Source organism: Clupea harengus, chromosome 1 (genome assembly GCF_900700415.2).
Source record: "Clupea harengus chromosome 1, Ch_v2.0.2, whole genome shotgun sequence".
Lineage (NCBI taxonomy): Eukaryota > Metazoa > Chordata > Actinopteri > Clupeiformes > Clupeidae > Clupea > Clupea harengus.
In genome coordinates, this window is record NC_045152.1 from 29,840,173 (window position 1) to 29,859,862 (window position 19,690).

Genomic DNA, 19,690 nt, shown 5'->3' on the forward strand with positions numbered 1-19,690 from the left:
CACACACCTAAAGTACATTCAAAGGGAGGACACAGAGTTGACTTTATTTCAATAAACTAAAATCATGCAAAATGCGAAAATGATTTCACTCTTCTTTAAAATGCAATCCAAATCTCCAGATTTCAGTGAAAACCATTGAATGTGAAATTTAAAACCTGGTGCCATGGCCAATTCTATCTGACAATACTGTTAATTATTGTACTGTAAATAAAAGTAGTGGATTTGGTTATCCAGGTAGGCCCTCTTCCTGATGAAGAGACCTGGCAACCTGTCTCCTAAAGCTACTCGCCCAGGAAACCCTCAGCATCAGGTCCCTCTCCATCTGCCTACCTGACGACCAGGCTAATCGCAGAGCCAATCAGAGGAGCCCAGGGCTGGGCCGCAGCCAGTGCCACCACAGGAAGAAGCACTGCTGGGTCAGTGGGAGGATGTCAGGTAGAGAGATAGTTCCCCACAAACCATGACTTTTTTTAAATGACATTTAAGAATAGAGAACCTTTGACCCATAGCCTGTCAAATCACTCATGAAACAGCCTTTTTCTGTTATTAGCCGTTGCTTCTTTGAAGCTCATAAAAAAAAAAAAGCTAAACGGAATTTCTCAGCGCATGACTAGAACGCTGGTGCCGGGTATTACCTGCTGAGGAGTACAGGCCTTTGGGCAGAACCCAGAGTCCATCTGTTCCTCTCCCACGCTCAGAGGACAGAGATTAAGACGTACCGTGACAATATCTTCAAATTGCACACAAGTGGCAGCGTGTGGTCATGTTGTTTGCGAGCAGCGTGCTACAGTGCAGCCAATACTGGGGTGTGGGATGGGGGTTGGTTATATATCCCTGTGATGTATTCCGACACGTCAGAGGTACCTCCTCCGCCCCATAACAGGAAATGCCCAACATACAACAACAGAGTGCACCATAAGAACCATTGAATCATTTATTAATGAAGCGTTTGTGGTGAATGTCTAGCAATGGGGGAATATTGAATTCAGGGCCATAGTCTTTATACAGTAGATCATACACACCCCCATGACTAAGGCACCATTTTCTGGGCTTCATACATCAAGCACCTTCAGTCACAACATAATACTCATTTTACCCGATTCATAAGGCAAGGTGGAGAGCGTTGAGTAAGCCAACAGAAGTAAGAGTTAGCAGCATTCAGGAAAACTGAAATTGTTCATTGCAGAATGCAGTGTGTGTGTGTGTGTATGTGTGTGTGTGTGTGTGAGTTGGGAACTAGTATGCTTGAGAACTGAAACATTCTGCCACAGTGATACACATTCCACTGTGTGTGTGTGTGTGTGTGTGTGTGTGTGTGTGTGTGTGTGTGTGTGTGTTGGGGACTAGTATGCTTGAGAACTGAAACATTGTGTCGCAGTGATACACATTCCACTGTGTGTGTGTCTTCATTCCGGAGGAGACTGAAAGATTGAGATGACGGGATCCTCATGGTTGGTGACCACCAGTACGCTTCGGAACTTGTCAAACAGAGTCTTGAGCTGCGAGCGGCGCATGTTCTCATTGTACATGATCTCCTCCAGGTGGTGGTGCCCTCGGAAGTAGTGCAGCATCCTGTCAGACACATCACATCGGAAGAGGTGTGAAATCAGCACTAGGAGAGCTGAGAGGAGAATGGTCTGTTCAGGAGCCTCAGTCTATCACATCTAGTCCAGGATTATATTATATCATATTATATACAGTGTTTTATTGTATTATAATTAATCATGACATATTATTTAAATCCCTAAGAAAAGAAAAGATCTATCTAGTCCACATTCTCATACTATGTAGTCTGGCATCAAACCTAACTTCAATGGCCATAACAATATTCTTTGCCTCTTTACGAAGTGAAATCTATGGATGAAATGGTTTCTTCACATTCAGTCAGCCTCTTGAATCTGTAGTTGCCTCTGATAAAGCAGCGAGTCTGAGGCGTTACCTAGCAAACATGCGCAGGTCCTCGGGGCTCTGGGCGGCGGGCACGCTGAGGATGCCCTGGCGTTCCTGCTCCGTCAGGCTAGCCAGCAGCGTCTCCGTCACGCGCTTGTTGAGCGGCGAGTCGCTGCCCGGCAGCAGCTCCGAACTAGAGTTGTCCATGCTGGGACTGGTCAGGGTCATGTCATCACTGCTGGCTACGGGAGGGGAGGAGAGAACAGGAGAGGAGAGGAGAGGAGAGGAGGGGAGAGCCAAGAAGAGAAACATAAGCCAAAGACAGACCTATGCTCACTCACTTCTCTCTCTCGCTCTCTCTGTGTGATGGACAGTGTTTCAAATATACTCACTGCCTGTTTATTTACAACAGGCTTAACAGGGAGTTTTTGTCCAAAGACTTGCAGCAGAACACAAGCCAGTTGCTTAATCCAATTATCCAAAAACAAAATACCTTTTTATAAATCAGTAGTACAATCAAGTGCTTGACTTGAAAGTCCCTGCAACCAAACTTAGAACCTTGAGGTTGGGGGACAGCCATGTGTTTGTGTGTTGTGTGTGTTTCATCATTGGATTATGTTGCAACTTGTGGTAAAATTGTTTGAATTCATTCAATTCAATCTACACTCAATATCCCATAATTGACAGAACTTTTTGCAAAGTTATTAAAATATTGTAATAACTGTCAGTGCCCCATGTAGGGCTACACAGCTAACAACGACACACCCATCCTCCTCTCTCTTAATTAATTAATGAGTTAGTTATCTAGGTAGTTCCGTAATTAGTTGGTCAGTGACTGAGCCGTACTGGGGGAGCCGAAGCTGAGGGCGTTGGGCGTGCTGAGGCTGCGCCCCCCAACACGAGCGGCCAGGGGGGGCTCCTCCTCTTTGAGGCGGTCGTCCTCGTCCTCGCTGGGGGGCACCAGCAGGCAGGCGTACGTGTGCAACTGGATGAGCAGCCGCCGCTGCAGCATCCACACCACCATCTGGATCAGCTGGGCCTGGGGGGGGGGGGGGGGGGGGGGGGGGGGGCAGAGAGGGGCCACAGACAGATGAAGATGATGGAGGCATGTTCAACAGACCAGTCTGGCCTTTGGCACTTCATCAGGAGAGTAAACCTGCAGACAACTTGTTAAACTTGTGGAATCGAGTACATCTAGAGCCAACGGAAATGAGGCTTGCTTTTTGTCCCAATGAACCACTTGACAAAAGCATCACCTCACCTCACCTTTGCTTTTTAAGAATGTTTTAAACACACTAAACTAACATGAAGATTTACACTAAATCCCATTTTGGTTGTCTCCAGACATATTTTCAAAGATCTGGCTCTTACCAATAATCACTCCAATTATTTCTTCCCTTCAAGTGATACTGAAAGCTCATGTTTGAGTTACATATACACACAAATGCTCAAAAGCTTCCGGAAGACCAGCATAAAGAAAGCTGCCCTCATAACACATAAACGTATGTAAACAAGGCAGAGTATCAATCATGTCAGCTTCTCCACACTCTGTTTTCTTGTCTTGAGTGTGTGAGCAGGTGCAAGACTGTGAAAGATCAGTCACTTCACAGCCACGGCACAGAATAGCGACAACTCAAATTTGGATTCAGGTTTCCGTACAAATGCTAAACAGACCTATACTACATTATGCATGGCATGAGATAAGAACCACACAAATAAAGCCCAAACTCAAAGTTTACCATTGACAGGAATAACTTGTGTAATTGATGGGACCCTAAGGACTATGTATCATATATGCCACTGCATTAAAACTCTTGAGAGAATAAATTGGCCTAAAATGTGATCTTTTGGTGAAGTATATAGCATATATGGATCATATATCCCTCTGCATTAAAACTCTTGAGAGAATATATTGGCCTGAAATGTGATTATTTTTTTGGTGAAGTATATATGCATGTTTATACCCAAGGCCTACATTAGATACATTAGAGAAGCTGTGACACTGTCAGCTTCATTCCAGAGGGTTCCTGAACTCACCTCATGCATGGGAGCATCCAGAGGGTTCCTAAACTCAGACAGGGAGATGGGCAGGGAGAACTTGGCCAGCATGGAGGGCAGGTCATGGCCAGGGAACTGCTGTACAAACTGCTCAGCCAGAGGAGAGTAGCTGTGAGACCAGGAGAGAGAGAGAGAGAGAGAGAGAGAGAGACCGTCTCACTTTAAAATTTACTCAGCAATGTGTTACAAAAGCCTGGTCACATTTACCTCTGAAGAAAAGGTTAGCTCCTTCTCCTTATCCTTCCTCTAATGCGATCTCCTCTAACTAGTTCTTAACTCGCACTTACAGTAGTTACATTCCTTCACTTTTTTTTATTTCTTATGTAAAGTAGTATTTATTTATTCATTGTTACACTAGGTCTCTATTGCTCGTAGCTTGATTGTTCTCTCCTTTGTACGTCGCTTTGGATAAAAGCGTCTGCTAAATGTAAATGTAAATGTCAGACAGGGGCCTATACTACGAAGCAAGTTCAAAATACCCAGGGTATCTTTTCGTTAGCTGGCTTGACAAAGCCAAACAACCACAGTCAGGCATGAGCAATGTCATGATGGTGATTATCAACTCGTTCAGTCAACCCAGTTTTTCCTAATCTAGCATAAAAGGGGCGGTGTCGGCACCAGATGACCAATCGCAAACATGGAGAGGTCTAGAGCTGCATATTTAACACAATAATCCTTCACGAATACAGGCTAAAAGCAACTCTGCAGCTAAAGCCAGAAGGGAAAGCTGGCAAAAAACTGGCTGTGTTAGCTTATCAATATCACTGCCCCATAATTTCAGTATTCCAAAGCTAAACTACTATGTAAACATAAATGAGATTACGTAACCAGTCCACAAAGGTTTTTAATTCACGTTCTGAGAATAATAAAATTAGCTGTGACAATGTATATGCCATTGTCTCATTGACATGAGTACCTGAAAGCTAGATAAAAAGTAAGGTCTTGTCAGACGGTAGAAGGACACACTCACAGGCGAATGTTGGCATGTGGAGACAGCATGTAGACGTTGTTTTCGCAGAGAGGATACACAATGATGGCCTTGCCCCAATACACCAGGTGAGCAGCGATCTGGAAGATCTGCAATTAAATAACATTCCATTAGGTGATATATTCGCATGTCTACTGAAAAATACTGTTTCCCCTCACTACCCTGGAAGTCTACATGTAGTCTCTTTATGAGAAAATCTGTGAAGGCATGCTTTTGGGAAGAACTCAAATATGTGCACATGCACATGTTTGCACACTAGGTGACAGTATAAGACCAATCAATGAGGACTACAGCGTTAAAAACTTTGATCCAGTAGATTAAATTAAAACTAATTAAACAGGTAGATAAACATATGCATACAATTAAAGGTAATTTTGGGGCTGTTTGCCTTTGTTTGTAAAGGACATTGAAGAGCGGCAGGAAATTAGTGGGACAAAGAGATTGGCAGTGGGATCTGGGAAATAACCGCGGGTCTGATTCAATGGCCGGTCCTCACCAATGTGTTTGTCAGTAAGTAACATCTTAGAAAAAAGGGTGCCAACGGACACAATTGCCATCTTTAAAAACTGCAATTCTTTCTGCAACCTCTAGATGTCAGTGCAAACCACAGAAATTCTGAAAAGTCCCCATATTACATGTACACAAGAGCGTAACCCGATTGACCAAGTCCTTGGTCGCTAGTGGGCTTTCCAGGCTGAAGTCTACTGCTAGATGCCCTGCTAATGTAACTAATTGAGAAGGCAAGATTACTCCAGTGAAACGTCTGTCAGTGCTGTATGCCAACTGCCAACTCTTATATCAATAGTGAGCTGCCTACTCTTATTGAAAAGGATTTTGCCTCGCACCTCTGCCCTTACTCTGCCTTTCAGATTCCGATTTTGAAAGAAGGATCATCATGCATACAGGTCTCCTTCATTTACTGTAGCTTGATTTGTATTGTACTTCACCTGTACGTTTTTTGTATAAAATAATATAATAAATAATACATTATTATTATATATATAATAATGTGTAAAATAAATGTCTGTCAAATGAATGTAACGTTTAGTTGTTCTCAGTCAGCGCTGGCGGTGGGAGCTCTGTGTACCTGCAGGAGGGCCAGGTCGGCGTCCTGAGCGAGCTGCTGGAGGTTCTTGACGGCGGAGCAGGTCTTGATGAGACGGACCAGCGCTGGGGAGCAGTCCAGAGGAAGCTGGGCTAGGAGGGCCTTCTCACTGTCCAGCAGCAGTAGAGCATGGTACGGCCTGCAGCACACAAAAAACACGTGCGCACACACCCACACAGACGCTTAATACATGACACACCCAGCTTCTATGTGAAGTTTTTTTTATCATGTAACATCCTCTGTCAAATACCACATAAGGCTATGTAAAGACCTGGTGGGCAGTACGAAATGAGGCAATTGATTGCACAGGCGTGAGGCGTCATTGCACATAAGGGGTTGCAGCCACTAGGTGGCACTGTGGACTGTCAGAAACCTGAGTCACACACACACACACACACACACACACACACACACACACACACACACACACACACACACACACACACACACACACACACACTCTCTCTCTCTCACAGCGGACCTGATGGCCTTGAGGCTGCTCTCCAGGGCCTCGGGTGGGATGTGGTTGCCTCCGACTCGGTGAATTTTGTGAGGTAGACAGAAGCTCACCTCCAGCCAGTTATTGATATGCAGCCGGACCACTCCCGTCGTACAGAGACTGACAACACAAACACAAATGGGAGCTCTTTAAGCTAGCTAAAGCTAAGCTAGCTAAGGCTAAATGTAATGTTCAATGTTTCATTACAGGGCCATAAAACAGAGCTTAAACAGAAACAAATGAAGAGAACAAAAACTATTTATTAAAGAAACTATATTCAAGTAATCGATTCATTCATGAAAACCAAGATTAAAAACATGCAATGCAATTAATTACACATAGCAGTGTGATTATTAAGTATGTGACAACCACAACCAAACCATACCCGTCATAGGCCTCCTTCAGGTCTCTGGCTAGTTTGCACTTGGGAAGGATTTGCCTGAAGGGGGACTGAGGGGTCCCATCCGCTAGGCACAATTGAACATAAATAAATGAGTAGACAGAAACGACAACTAGCCATTACAGATATCATACAACAATTTTCTCATCATGCATCTGTGCTTTTGATCACTTCAAGAGTCTCCTAGAATAACAGTGAGCGAGCGAGTGTGTGTGAGAGTGAGTGAGTGAGTGAGTGAGTGAGTACCAACATGGCGTGTGTGTTTGTAGCAGCGTGACGTGTGTGAGTGACACGATGGCACTCACTCTCAGTCAGGGTAGTGACCTCGTCCTGCACGGCCAGCATGAGCTTGGCCTCGCGGGTCAGGTACTGGCAGCGGCGCTCCTCGTGCTGCAGGGCGATGGCAATGCGTCGCGACAGGTTGTGCATGCAGCTGATGACCGACGGGTCGGCGGTGGCCTGCAGGGGGCAGCAAACACTGACTGTCACAGACCAATCCCTATATTTTATCATTATATTACATACCTAAGTCATGTTCAATGAAACATGTCTTTGTTCTAAAAGTGTACACAAGGGCACTTTCAGTAAAATGGAAATAATACCAAGGGAGTACTAGCCTTCAGATAACTTGTACTTTTATTTCTTTTTACTCACTTACTTCAGACCTACAATGTACCTGTTTCTATTTCTCAATGTTGAATATTTTAATAGCAGACTTGTTACCCCTCAAGTACGTACACAAGACATAATGTATTATTTCTACTTTGACACACATTCAATACATCTTTACGCAATACAAGACAGCTTTCTCACATTGTGTTGTAAAAACCTAACTTGCAACTGAGGTCTGAAAGAACTGTAAATAGGTAATTGTTATGTTACTTATAATGTTTAGCCTATATGTAAACAATTTCACATGCACACAGATTGGATTGTTATTCTTTTAAGAAGTTTGAAAGTGTTGACAATTTTCCAAGGAAACACTGTCTTTTCATAATGTAATGTGTCTTTTCATAATTACACCATTAGTATAAGTAACAAGGTGTATTTTTGTGCATAGTTTCCTAGGGATCTGGAAATGCTCAAATTTGTTCAAATCTTAACACATTGTTACTTTTTGAGAAAATAAGCAGGCCATCTGATATATTTAACCACATTTACAAGACTACAACTAAGGACTAAACATGAACAGGTACAGAAAAGTTGGCCATTTTGAATTCAATAATTGTTTCAGAATTATACCTATGTTACTGCATATGTTAATGGGGGGGGGTTATTGAAAAGAGGTATTTTTATTCTATTCCTTGTATAGGGTTTTTATTGTATAGAGGTATTTTGTTGTATGGGGTTATACAATGCAGACTACATATGTGAGAAATTGATGGTTAAAAAAAAAATCTTCTGTTAAATCATGTGGTAATACAACAATTTCAACCTTTGGGGCATTTAAAAACACTTTTCAGATAATTTGGAATAAAACTTTTCCATCAAGATGAAAGTAAGTCTAAAGGCATTACGCCCTCCTGTCCACGCTTTTCTGCTGAGTCAAGCTGGGGTCATTTGCCAGTGGATAAGGCAGGGCAGCAGGTGTGGTAGGAATGGCAGACTGAACATGACTCTGCACTCTGGGCTGCCAAGACATGACTCTGCATCTCTGGGGAAGAGTGGGGTGGGTGGGCAACATGGGACAGCATGATTAAACAGAGCCCACAGCCCCCACCCCTCCCAGCCCCCCGCCCCCATACCAGAGCGACTGGCACAGGCCTGATAGCCTCGCCACACCAACTCCATTTCTACGGAAATGCTCCTGTGCTGTCCTTATGCCACCCCAAAAACAGCTGATCATTGGAACCCACCCAAGCTGCGTCACTGTTTTGTGTCAGTAAAATGCTTATTCGGTTAATGTTTATGATGCATGATCACATATTTTCTACTCATCACAGTATGCAAGCAATGCTCATCTTAAGTGTTACTTTCAAAGAATGTTGACATTATCCCTCGTTATCTACACTAATGATCTAACTAAGTATGCATGGTTCAAAGACTGACAATGAATGATTTCAAATTAATAATTTCTAATGGTTTGGCAAGCCGTGGCTTAGTTTTAAGAAGTTTAAAAGATTCCTTTCCATCCATGGGGAATGTCCCTTAACAGCGAGGGAGTCTTTTGTATGTCCTCTATATATCCATGTGTTTATATGGTTCAATATGTAATATGAAGACAACAGATAAAAGGATTCTGAAGGTGTTTAGGTTAACAACATACAGTATGTAACCATCAAGGACACTTTAAAAGTGTATTTTTTCAAGTGATGAGGCCCATTATTAGAAGGGAACATATATACCAACAATTGTCCTGAGCACAACAAAAACACCAGTCATCTATCCAACAGTCCATTATTCAGTTAGGTGATGAGAATCAAAGATGGTTTCATACCCTCAATGCAAACACCACACTGAAGAGGATCATAGTGGGCATCTCCCTCTTTGGTGATGGGTCAGTCTTAGACACCTGGGGACATGAAACATAAAATCACATTGTTTGTGTTTGTTGCATATTTAAGGTAAGGTAAAGTAAACTTTGTATCCCACGGGCAAACCGGTCTTGGGCTCCAAACAACTGCATGGCAGAACACACTTGTCAACATCATCACAATTCACATGCAATTAAATTCAATTGTATTTATATAGCGCCAAAACAATACAATTATCTCAAGGTACTTTACAGAGCCCAGTGCCTGGACCCCCTTAGAGCAAGCACAATGGCAATAGGGGCATTTTCTCTTAGGCCTAAATAAATAAATAAATAAATAAATAAAGATGACAATAATTAATAAAATGAAATAATAACGGAATACGCTACCCATAGACCGAGTAACATCGCAAAGTTTTCAAAATGCATTTGTATGATGACACGGTTGTGTAAACAGGAACTAGTTTATTTTAATTAACTATACACGTTATATTCAATTCCATTTCGACAATGAATGGGTTCTTTCGGTTGCACCCCTTAAGCTCCACAATTATTCCTTCGCGACTGAGATCTCTTTTAAGTGATTCTGCAACTGCATTCTAAAACAGTGCGACGTGGAATGATAGAAACTGTTGCCCGATCGTTTGTGAATTGGTCTTAGTGAGTTACTGGTCTTCACGACTACTTCTTAGTTGTCCCAATTACTGTGTAATTACTCTTAGTAGTGAATTATTATTAGTGAATAAATAGTCCCAAAGTAAGGACTGACACGCTTAGGAGTTTCTCCTAAATGGGCGAGTTAAGAGCCATGTCCCTACTTTTTCTCTTCTCCACTAGATGGCAATAAAAACTTTCACAGTTTCCTCTCCTGTCAACACCAGTCAGCACAGCCTCTGAGCCACATACCTCCTTTAGTAGCGTAATGGGCTATAAGTCACCACAAAGAGTAGACACTGAGGAGTTGTTGAGCTCCTACAAACTATCAAAAGAATTTAGCATATGCCATAAAATGCTGACTTAGACTGTTATCTCTGGAAATCTGTGTCTCATTACAAGTGTTTGCATAATAAACCCAATTCTTTTTTTTGTTTGTTTAATTAAACATCTTGTCAAGTATATAATGTTGGTATAGTAGTAAGAAATGGGAAGTTTTTGTTTAGCGCCAAAGTAGAGAAAAAAATGGAGGCACGTGAGGTTCTTACCTGAATGGTGTGTGGAGACTGCAGCAGGGTTGGGTGCCCCACAAAGCGCACATTGTCTATCTTCAGCTCAAACTTCTTTCCACACATATCAGACTTGGTAGCCAAGACGGTGGCGAGAATAATATCAGAGAACCTACCCAGGTGAAAAAATGACAACAATAACGAATACACAAAAAGCATCCAACATGGGGAGGGGAGATTACTGGGTTTTGGTTGGTGATCATTTCTTGGGGAATCTGGGATTGGTTTACAGGTATCTACACTACTCAGTCACATGATCTAGAGGTCAAAGGGGATTTGAAGAGTCGGGTTGTCAGGAAGGTTGAAAGGTTTGGGCCAGGTCTGCCTACGGAGAGAGGTCTGAATTTGGGGAGGAATTAAGAGTTTGGATTTAGAGAGGAGAGAAACCTAGGCAGACCACCGCCGTTGTTGGGCAGGAAGAGCAGAGACCTTTGGTTGGGCGGGAAGTGACAGACTCATGCTGAAACTCATGCTTAAACACCACGTTTACGTCCAATGACAAGCCAGTGGTCAAATTAATATGTGCCATCCCCCGAAAGAGGCCCAGAAGTGGCAAGGTTAGCAGTCCAATTTGGACAGCATTAGCCTCAATCAGTTATGGGTCTGAGGGATTTTGCAGTGAGAAATTAAACAGGGAGGAAAAGAAAAGCCAAGAAATGTGTTTGGTGAAAGTGACATTTATAAACAGTTTCAGACATGTTCTTAGCAGCCTTGGTCAGGTTCATATTTTTTAAAAACTGAACAGGATGTACAGCAGACCTCATCAGAATGTAATTTTTAAAAACCCTCTTGATTGGACAGCAATGTAGAGATCATCCCAGGCCGTGAATATAAGAGCACAATTAAAAGAGCAGTCTTCATCATACTGATAATACTGCAAGCATTAACATACAGTTTGATGCAGCATTTACCCACAAGTGTGATTCATACAAACAAACGTGATTCACCAGGGAAACTTTAGGACTGAGGTTGGCGTGCGCATATATATATACAACCGAGATATATATGCAAGAGTGAGAGGGAAGAGAGGAATATGAAGGTGGGGTGTTCTAGAAAAAAAGGAGACGTGGTTTAGAATGAGTTTTGGTCTTACCCTGCTACCAACTGTTCATCAGTTAGAGGAGTTTGTTCTCTGAAATGGGGGTTGGGCCATAAAACAGAAACAAAAGCAAACAAAAGGAAAATATGCAGACATGTTTGACAAAAATGCACGACAAAACACAAAACAACACAAATGCAAATTAGCAGTCCACTCAAGAGTGACTTGAATGAATGGGGGAGGTAAACAAAACCAACATTCTAGGGTTATTTCTGTTAGTATTTATGGTTAATGTACACAACTCCATTCATTATTGTTCTTCAAAGAATTTGTCAAATGTTGGCTTGCCATTCATGACCATATGACATGGCCCAACACTTCTACTGGGTGTAAAAAAAAAAAACGATGTACACGTGAAGATAATGACCATATTTAATATCTATAGTCTATATCCTGAATTCAGCCATACACTACACTATAGCACTTATTTTAGATGGAATGTAAACAAGGCCTTTTACCTGACTTCAGAATAATAGTTTCTATAATGACACTGGTAGAAATAATCTGATTACATTCATGTTTAAAAATATAGTTTTTGTAAGTAGATAACATTAAGAACAGTATGTAAATGAAAAGCACAAATACTAAACAAAAGACATTGCAACAGACTTGGCTACACACACACTCCTGAGGTTCCTGCACAAGGAGGACACACACAGCCACAACCCTTCCACACAGATGAAAATGAGGCAGGGGGCATCATCAGTAGCAACAGCATCTGCATCAAATAGACCGCTAATGAAGAAGTAGTACCCAAAACAAAAGGCATCACTGATATGTACTAATTGCGTAGAAGTCCAAATTCTCTGCATGCTTATTCACTCTACTCGTCTTCCTCTCCTCTGGAGGAAAAGAGTAGCAGGATGAGAGAGATAGCAAAAGAGACAGAGAGAGAGAAGATGTAACCAGAGACTAGACCATATGACACTGCTGCTGGGTAGATGGAGCAATGCCCTTATCTTTATTTTCCACTCCCTAGCGTTGATGGCCTCTTTGAAAATCCAATAAAGAAGGTGACAAATGATGTTCCATTATCAAGAATGACAATCTGTCGAATTTCTCACTAACCTAGGTTCCCACTAACTGCGCTTGCATGCTTGGATTCTGGCTAATGATGGATTTTTCTTCAGATCTAATGAAAAAAATGTAAGGTAGCACAGGACATGAATAAATCAACTCAATAAATCAATGCAGAACCGAATTCAGTCGCACTGTTTTAACACTTGCTATTAGGCCATCAAGTCTTCTAGCAAGTTCTGCTATAGTTTATTTATGATTAAATACTAATAGATATTGCCTGTCATTGTTTGTGTTTATAAGTCAATTATAATTTGCCATTTTAGTTCCTGAAATACTTTGGGGGAAAGATGACAGTAATTCAAAAAATGTAGGATTTAGTTGCTCTACGAAGTTATTGTATGTCATGAATTGTATTGTATGTCTTTGTATATGAATTTAAAGTCATTCCGAATTCAAAACATTTCCACATTACAGTACACTATATGTCCCAGGTAATGTAGCTAAAAAACATCACATTTATGATTAACCGTATGCGTAACTGGTCAGTGATCAATTTTATTATACAATGTATCATTCATTGGTAGTAGAATACCTTGAATCACCATCTTGATCATCTGCCGCATCGCCTGCTGTGTTAAGGGCGTAGGGACTTCGCTGTTTATCTTCGGAAAATACACAAAGTACAATAACCAGTAAATAATTCCACCATTCACAAACCTCAACATCATGAAAAAGGAGCAGCATCGCTATTTACACTTTGCTACACATATTCGAATGCCCCACTACGTCTGCTAACCGTAGGCCAAAATAACGATGGCTATATTCTAGAAAGTGGTAAGAAACACACTTACTTGCTAAAGAAGATGTATTTTCGGAAACTCTCTGGAATGGATATCGAAACAGCAATTTGTTTCCACGGCTGCCAGAACTGACTAGAATGACACTTATGGGACTTGTACTGTCGCCACTTATCACATGTCCTGTCGCAACGTTGGATTCTGACTGTATAACGTTAAAGGCAAATTTGCGATCTGCTGTATAATCCACTGATGGAGACGCTGGTTTGTACATGATGGCACTTGACTAACACTGGGGAAATTGTGTGTGTATGTTGATTTCTTCTGGGCTGCAGTCACATTGTCCAAACACAACAGATTCTGTTAGCTCGTGAGATTGCAGTTCATTAATCATAGCCAGCAAGTTTTTCCTCAGAAATGCCTGGGACCTTCGATTTACACTGACATATAAACGAGTTGAACGGGGCGATATTTCTTTTGACTACATGCCTGATCAAACTCAGTTAGCTATCTAACTTTAGCCATCAAACGTTCTACTTCTGCATAAATATAAATGCGTTTAGGTAACAGTTGCTTTACAACATTAATATATACTTTCAGTAAAAGAACGAATCATGATCAGCATGCAAATAAATGCATTAGTATATTTCTGACAGAACTTTACCTCATTATACTACCGAAACAAATCTTATGCCTTCTCACACTGTTTTGAGCTACACAGTGTGACAACCGGAAAATTTAAGGAAACATGGAATGCTTTGTAAGGTTCCGCACAACTTTGCACTATGCTCCAGAGACGAAATACCTTTACCCTCCTCGTTTACCAGCAAACCACATAAACGTGTTATTCGAATTATTTAGGGAAACCATACAGTATTTTACTTTATTGCAAACATTTACGTTAATTGTAGAATAACTCGGTCCGCTCACTAAATAGACTCGTGGAGATGCATGTCTGAAAGGACTCTGGTTCCACTATGGGTGAATAACAGGAACACATACACACTGTCAGAAAAAAATTAGTAGAAGATTTAAGACAAACAAAAAACAAATAAATGTAGACTAATGTATGATAACCCAGGGTTTTCCTCAACGGGCATACATTCCTAATCTATACATTCCTAATCTATCTTGAGCAGATATCTCTCGTTATTAAAACCAGAGACATGCTGTAAGTCTTTCATAATTGATATATAAAAAATATAGCTAGCTAGATACTTTTAGACTTGGACAGTGTATATCATCACTAGCACGCCATCTTTGGCATGCCCCATTAAAATGACTGTATGAATTCATTAATAAGTTACGTAGCATAATTGTCATCACATAGTATAATTAGTAACAAAGGCATCAATTCCATTCAAATCCAAGTAAAAGCCACCCTAAAGAACTTTTGGTGATATCCACGGGCATTTGGTGCCCTGTTTTGTTGGGTTAAACCTACAAAAGGAAGTCTGCTGTCACCAAACATGATATTCCTAAGGAGAAGTGGCTTTGCTATGTTAGAAAGTAATAGAATTACCCAAAATAGACCTTTTGAAGGTATGAGGTGAATATATGAAATTTACAGATGATGCAACCGTCTATATCATCAGAAGTTATTTTTGTTATTTTTCTGTATAACTTCAGCTTGACCTTTTGATGGAAATCTCTGATATGACATTCTGAGCCTGAGGGGAGCTGTAATGGAAGTACTCAAAAGCAGTGATATCATATCTGATTATTTGACTGTGTGATTATTACAATCAGTCTAATGCTATTTCTTTCTGTAGGATTAGATAAACCAGATGCTGAAGAGAGCCATTGGCAAGACCCTTGATGGACATAATGAAAGGTGGGATAAGCATAAAGACATTTTGTTTGCTCACAATCCTTTTTTTCCAGCTTCCTCTAGGTATTTGCATTGCCGTCTGATGTATGGATAGGTGCCATGACTCTTCTCAGAGGTATGTTGGATGGTTTTGTGTGTGTAAGTTTTACATTCACACATTTCTTCGTGTTTCTATGCCTTACCTTATGCATCTTAAGTTCCGCTGCAGCTGTTGATGAAGATGTAGAGGCCTGTGGATGCGCTGAGACAGATGCAGAAAAGTTTGACAAAGTAATGAACTTTGAGTAATCGCTCAACCCACAAAACCTCAATTTGCTTTCTGTAAAATATTTCTAACTTCATCTGTCCGCGTGTGTGACAACACAGAGGCCCAGTAGTGGCAGCAGGCAACATATCAGAGGAGGACACCTACACAACAAACAACAATGTAATTCTAAAGGGATGATAAATAGAGTTTCCCAAGGATTCATACGCCTTAGATCTCAGGCCTCGAGTTTGTTTACATTTCTTTGATCCTGATAAACGTGAATAAATGCAGAAAAGCTTGAGACAATGAACCAAGATACTCTACCTTCCTCGTAGAATGGCATTATCATATTCAGTCTTGCAACAAAGACAACATAGGACATTTCATGTCTGTGTAAAAGAAATATGTGCATAAAAAATATATGTATGTTTTTAGATAGGTTGCTAACCTACTAATTGGCGATAGCACCAATCTGGCGTTTGCAAGTTGGTAATAAGAAACTGCAACTGTAAGAAGGAGACTTTTTTTTAGATATTATCTTTCACACTTTCATTTGGCAACCTTGTTCATAGGTAGCCTCAGTATGGCTATGGCCGGAGTAAGGCTTGGCATGGCACTTTCTCCAGGAGCATTCCTGATCTTAAAGGAGCAGTGTGTAGTTTTTCCATGGCACCTAGTGATGTTGCTGAATTGCAACCAGCCGAATACCCTTCCCTTGTGTGCATGTACAAGTACCTATGGTGGCCATAAAAACATGAGAAGCCCTATCTCAAGCCAGTGTGTTTTTGTTTTTCCATTCTGGGCTACTGTAGAAACATGGCAGTGCAACATAGCAGTCTCTGTGGAAGAGGACCACTCCCTATGTAGATGCAAAGGGCTCATTCTAACTAAAAGAAAAACGCAACAATTCGTAGTTACAATTATAAACTATTGAAAAGATAATTGTGAATACTTAATTCCATTTCTACTAACAGATGCCACTAAAAACTACACACTGCGCCTTTAACAGTCAATGGTATCCTCAGTGTACTGAGCTCTGGGGCGGGCTGTAGTGATGTGGCAGCCACACCCCTCAGCTCACAACAATCTGGTTGAAGATTGCTGCGGGAAGAAATCTCTGGAGTGAGCGCGATCTCCCCTGAGAGTGACAGCCAGGCAATGGAAGGACGGAGGCTCTTCCCCAGACAGCGGCGGTACAGAGGACACTCAGATGGTAGAAGTCAGACATGGGCAGTTCAGGACGCTGTGTCCCCTCTGGGTGGTAGCCACGATGCAAGAGACACCTAGACCAATCAGCAACAATGCTGCAGTTCCTCTGGCCAGCGGCAACAATGCTGTACACCCTCCGGAACCGTCATTGCAACATGGAACCCCCCGTCTGTCTTCAGCAATGTCATAGAAGTCCTCCCCCTTTGACGATGACGGCACCGTCAGCGGTGGCGAGTGGAAGAGGCCTTTCTACTGGTTGGTAACGCAAAACAGCAGCAGGCAGCAGATGTTCTCCAGCCGCGGCATCCTCGGTCTCGGCAGTCAAGGGTGGCTTCAGGGTGCTGAACTCCAAGGCAGGCTGTAATGACGTTACAGTCACACCCATCAGCTTGCAACGACCTGGTTGCAGACCTGTCCGTGGCCGTGGTCTCCGCTGAGGATGGCGGCTTTGGTGCAGAAGGCTCTGGGGCATGGAATCATCTACAGTCACTTCTGACCTGTTCTTAAGCCTATACCTTTATTCATCTGAACTCAAAGACCATAGGAAAAACACCTTTAACCCAATAGTACTGAATATGATAAAGGTTTGGTATGAAGTCAAGAGGTACTTATGAATTCCAAATAACTTGTCTTAGCCCCATTTGGGGCAACTCAAGTTTTAAACCAGGGCGGCTTGATGCAGGGTTTAAGGTTTGGGCAGACACAGGGATAAAGACAATTCCAGATTTATACTGCTCCAATCAGCTCATGTCTTTTGAGGAAATAGCTCAATCTTTTGATATTCCTAGCAGTCACATCTTTAAATACTTACAAATAAGACATTTTATCTCTACCTCTCAACAGAACTCATTAAATATATACCCCTCTATCTATTTTAGAGAGGGAAATGATAAAAGATTGTTATAATAGAGGTTTAATTTCATCACTTTATGGCATTATAATCTCAGTGTAGCGAAGGGAGAGCGTGGTCACCCCACCCGGACTCGAACCCGGGTCCACAGGGCGCCAAACATGCGCTCCGACCGCCACACCAAAGAGCCCGGCTCGATGGCATGGCAGCCAGAGAGCATATTCAACCGTAGGGACGATCACATCGTCACACTCAGCATCACTAGAAGTTTGGAGTAAGGACTGAAAAGAGGAGATACATGTGATTGATTGGGTGGACTCATGTAAGGAGGCTCAAACCCAAACAGTAAATATAAGACTGAAATTGCTACAATATAAATGGTTAATGCGAATTTATGGCACTCCAGCTATATTACATAAATACAATGAAGACATCCCTGACACTCCCTGGGAAATGTTACAAATTTAAAAGCACTCTGAATCACTGTATTTGGGAATGTGAACAAATTACATTCTGGAAAGAGGTTAATGATATGATAAATACAATTTTAAATATCAGTTTACCATTATCTGCAAAAACATTCCTATTATACTTATATCCTCTTGACATCTCACTAAGAAGGGATTATACTTTCATAGACATGAGTCTGTTACAAGCAAAACGCCTAATTGCCCTACAATGGAAGAGCATTAAAGCAACTACTGTCACGGCCGCAGAGGCCGAGTAAAACATGTTTGGAAGCAAAAGCAGACATTAAGTCTCTTCAAAAGGGTCTTTTAATAAACTTTTCAGCAGAATGAATGTCTTTCAAAATACAGAGGCAGTGGTAGGAGATCCAACAGAATAAACAGCAAAGCTCAGAAGATACGAAACATGGGGATCTCAATGAGGCAAGGCAGGCAGCAAAAGACTGAAACAGGAAAACAGAATTGCAGGCATGGAAGCGGCGAGGCAGGCGATGTTTCCAGGCAAGCGAGGAGATAATCCAGCACTGAATGCTCCTCAGAGCGGGGTTTAAATACAGGCACCGACAAGGTCCAATTAGCCATAGGTGTGTGAGACCAGGCACAGGGAAGAGTCAGCGAGTCAAGAGCATGGCAAAACCTGGAGCGGAGAGAGAGAGAACATGACCTGGGGTACATGACAGAAAACATGGATCCGGGTCAAGATGATCCGGAGCGGATCGCGACACCTAGGGTAGGTGGTTGAAAGAAATGGCTATGAACATGTCTATGGAAGAAAATAAATATATTGTGAGAGGTAAATATAAGAAATTTGAGGAAATATGGAATCCAGTCCTTTCCCCCCTTGAGCATGGTGGAGTTGACGGGATGACACTTAATGGAGAAGGCGTGTGAAAACTAGTATAGTCTTGCGAGAAGTTTATGTGTGTGTATTTTTTAAATTTTTTTTCATTAATTTTTTTATGTTAAATCATTCAATCCGTCTTTTCCTGTTTTTATTAGCATGTAATCACTCACACGCTTACCTTAACATAAGAGTGGAACACAACATACGTAGGTGGTGGTGATTGTCTGTGGGTTATAACTGCAGCTCTGACACCGCATGATTTATACTGCCAGGTACACCATGTAATATAATGGGCTACTGGTGATGCCCAAGTGAATAATGAGCTCAATCATGAATATACAGTAACCAAAAACAGAAACTATCTAATCCAACTAATCTATGCGTGTGTTTGTTCAGTATTAAGCATTGTACAGTTTAGACTGGAGGAATGTAAGTTCTTGAGCTTCAGAGGTAAAACAGACATTTAGAGATTGCTGAATCTTAATCTTCACTTAAAAGTAGTTTCTCATAGTTCTGCTGTAACTGTTTCCATTCTCATGGCATTGAATTCAAGTTTGCTGTGCTCACTGTGGGTTGTGAAAGATTATAAATGATATCCCTTATGCCGTATCTATACATTGTATCATATTTGTTTCCAGATGCATAGGACAAGTCTGTTTTTTTTTCTTCAGCAATCTTTAATGCTGTGAA

The 19,690-nt window shown here is 41.6% G+C and overlaps 1 protein-coding gene across 2 annotated transcripts; it reads right to left on the bottom strand.

Moving 5' to 3' along the window:
* Nucleotides 1-920: 920 nt before the first annotated feature.
* Nucleotides 921-14,386, bottom strand: nprl3 (NPR3-like, GATOR1 complex subunit). Of its 2 annotated transcripts, XM_012833800.3 has the most exons (14): nucleotides 13,607-14,386; nucleotides 13,348-13,417; nucleotides 11,730-11,768; nucleotides 10,616-10,748; nucleotides 9,378-9,452; nucleotides 7,246-7,399; nucleotides 6,926-7,007; nucleotides 6,523-6,660; nucleotides 6,024-6,180; nucleotides 4,919-5,025; nucleotides 3,928-4,057; nucleotides 2,737-2,929; nucleotides 1,940-2,132; nucleotides 921-1,572 (listed from the first exon to the last, which is right to left on the bottom strand). In XM_012833800.3, exons 1-14 carry the CDS (start codon nucleotides 13,824-13,826, stop codon nucleotides 1,407-1,409), a joined length of 1,857 nt encoding a protein of 618 aa, XP_012689254.1. In that variant the 5' UTR covers nucleotides 13,827-14,386; the 3' UTR covers nucleotides 921-1,406. The 2 variants fall into 2 exon arrangements, with proteins under 2 accessions (XP_012689254.1, XP_012689255.1); XM_012833801.3 differs by lacking the exon at nucleotides 11,730-11,768 and having other exon boundaries at nucleotides 13,607-14,385.
* Nucleotides 14,387-19,690: the final 5,304 nt, after the last annotated feature.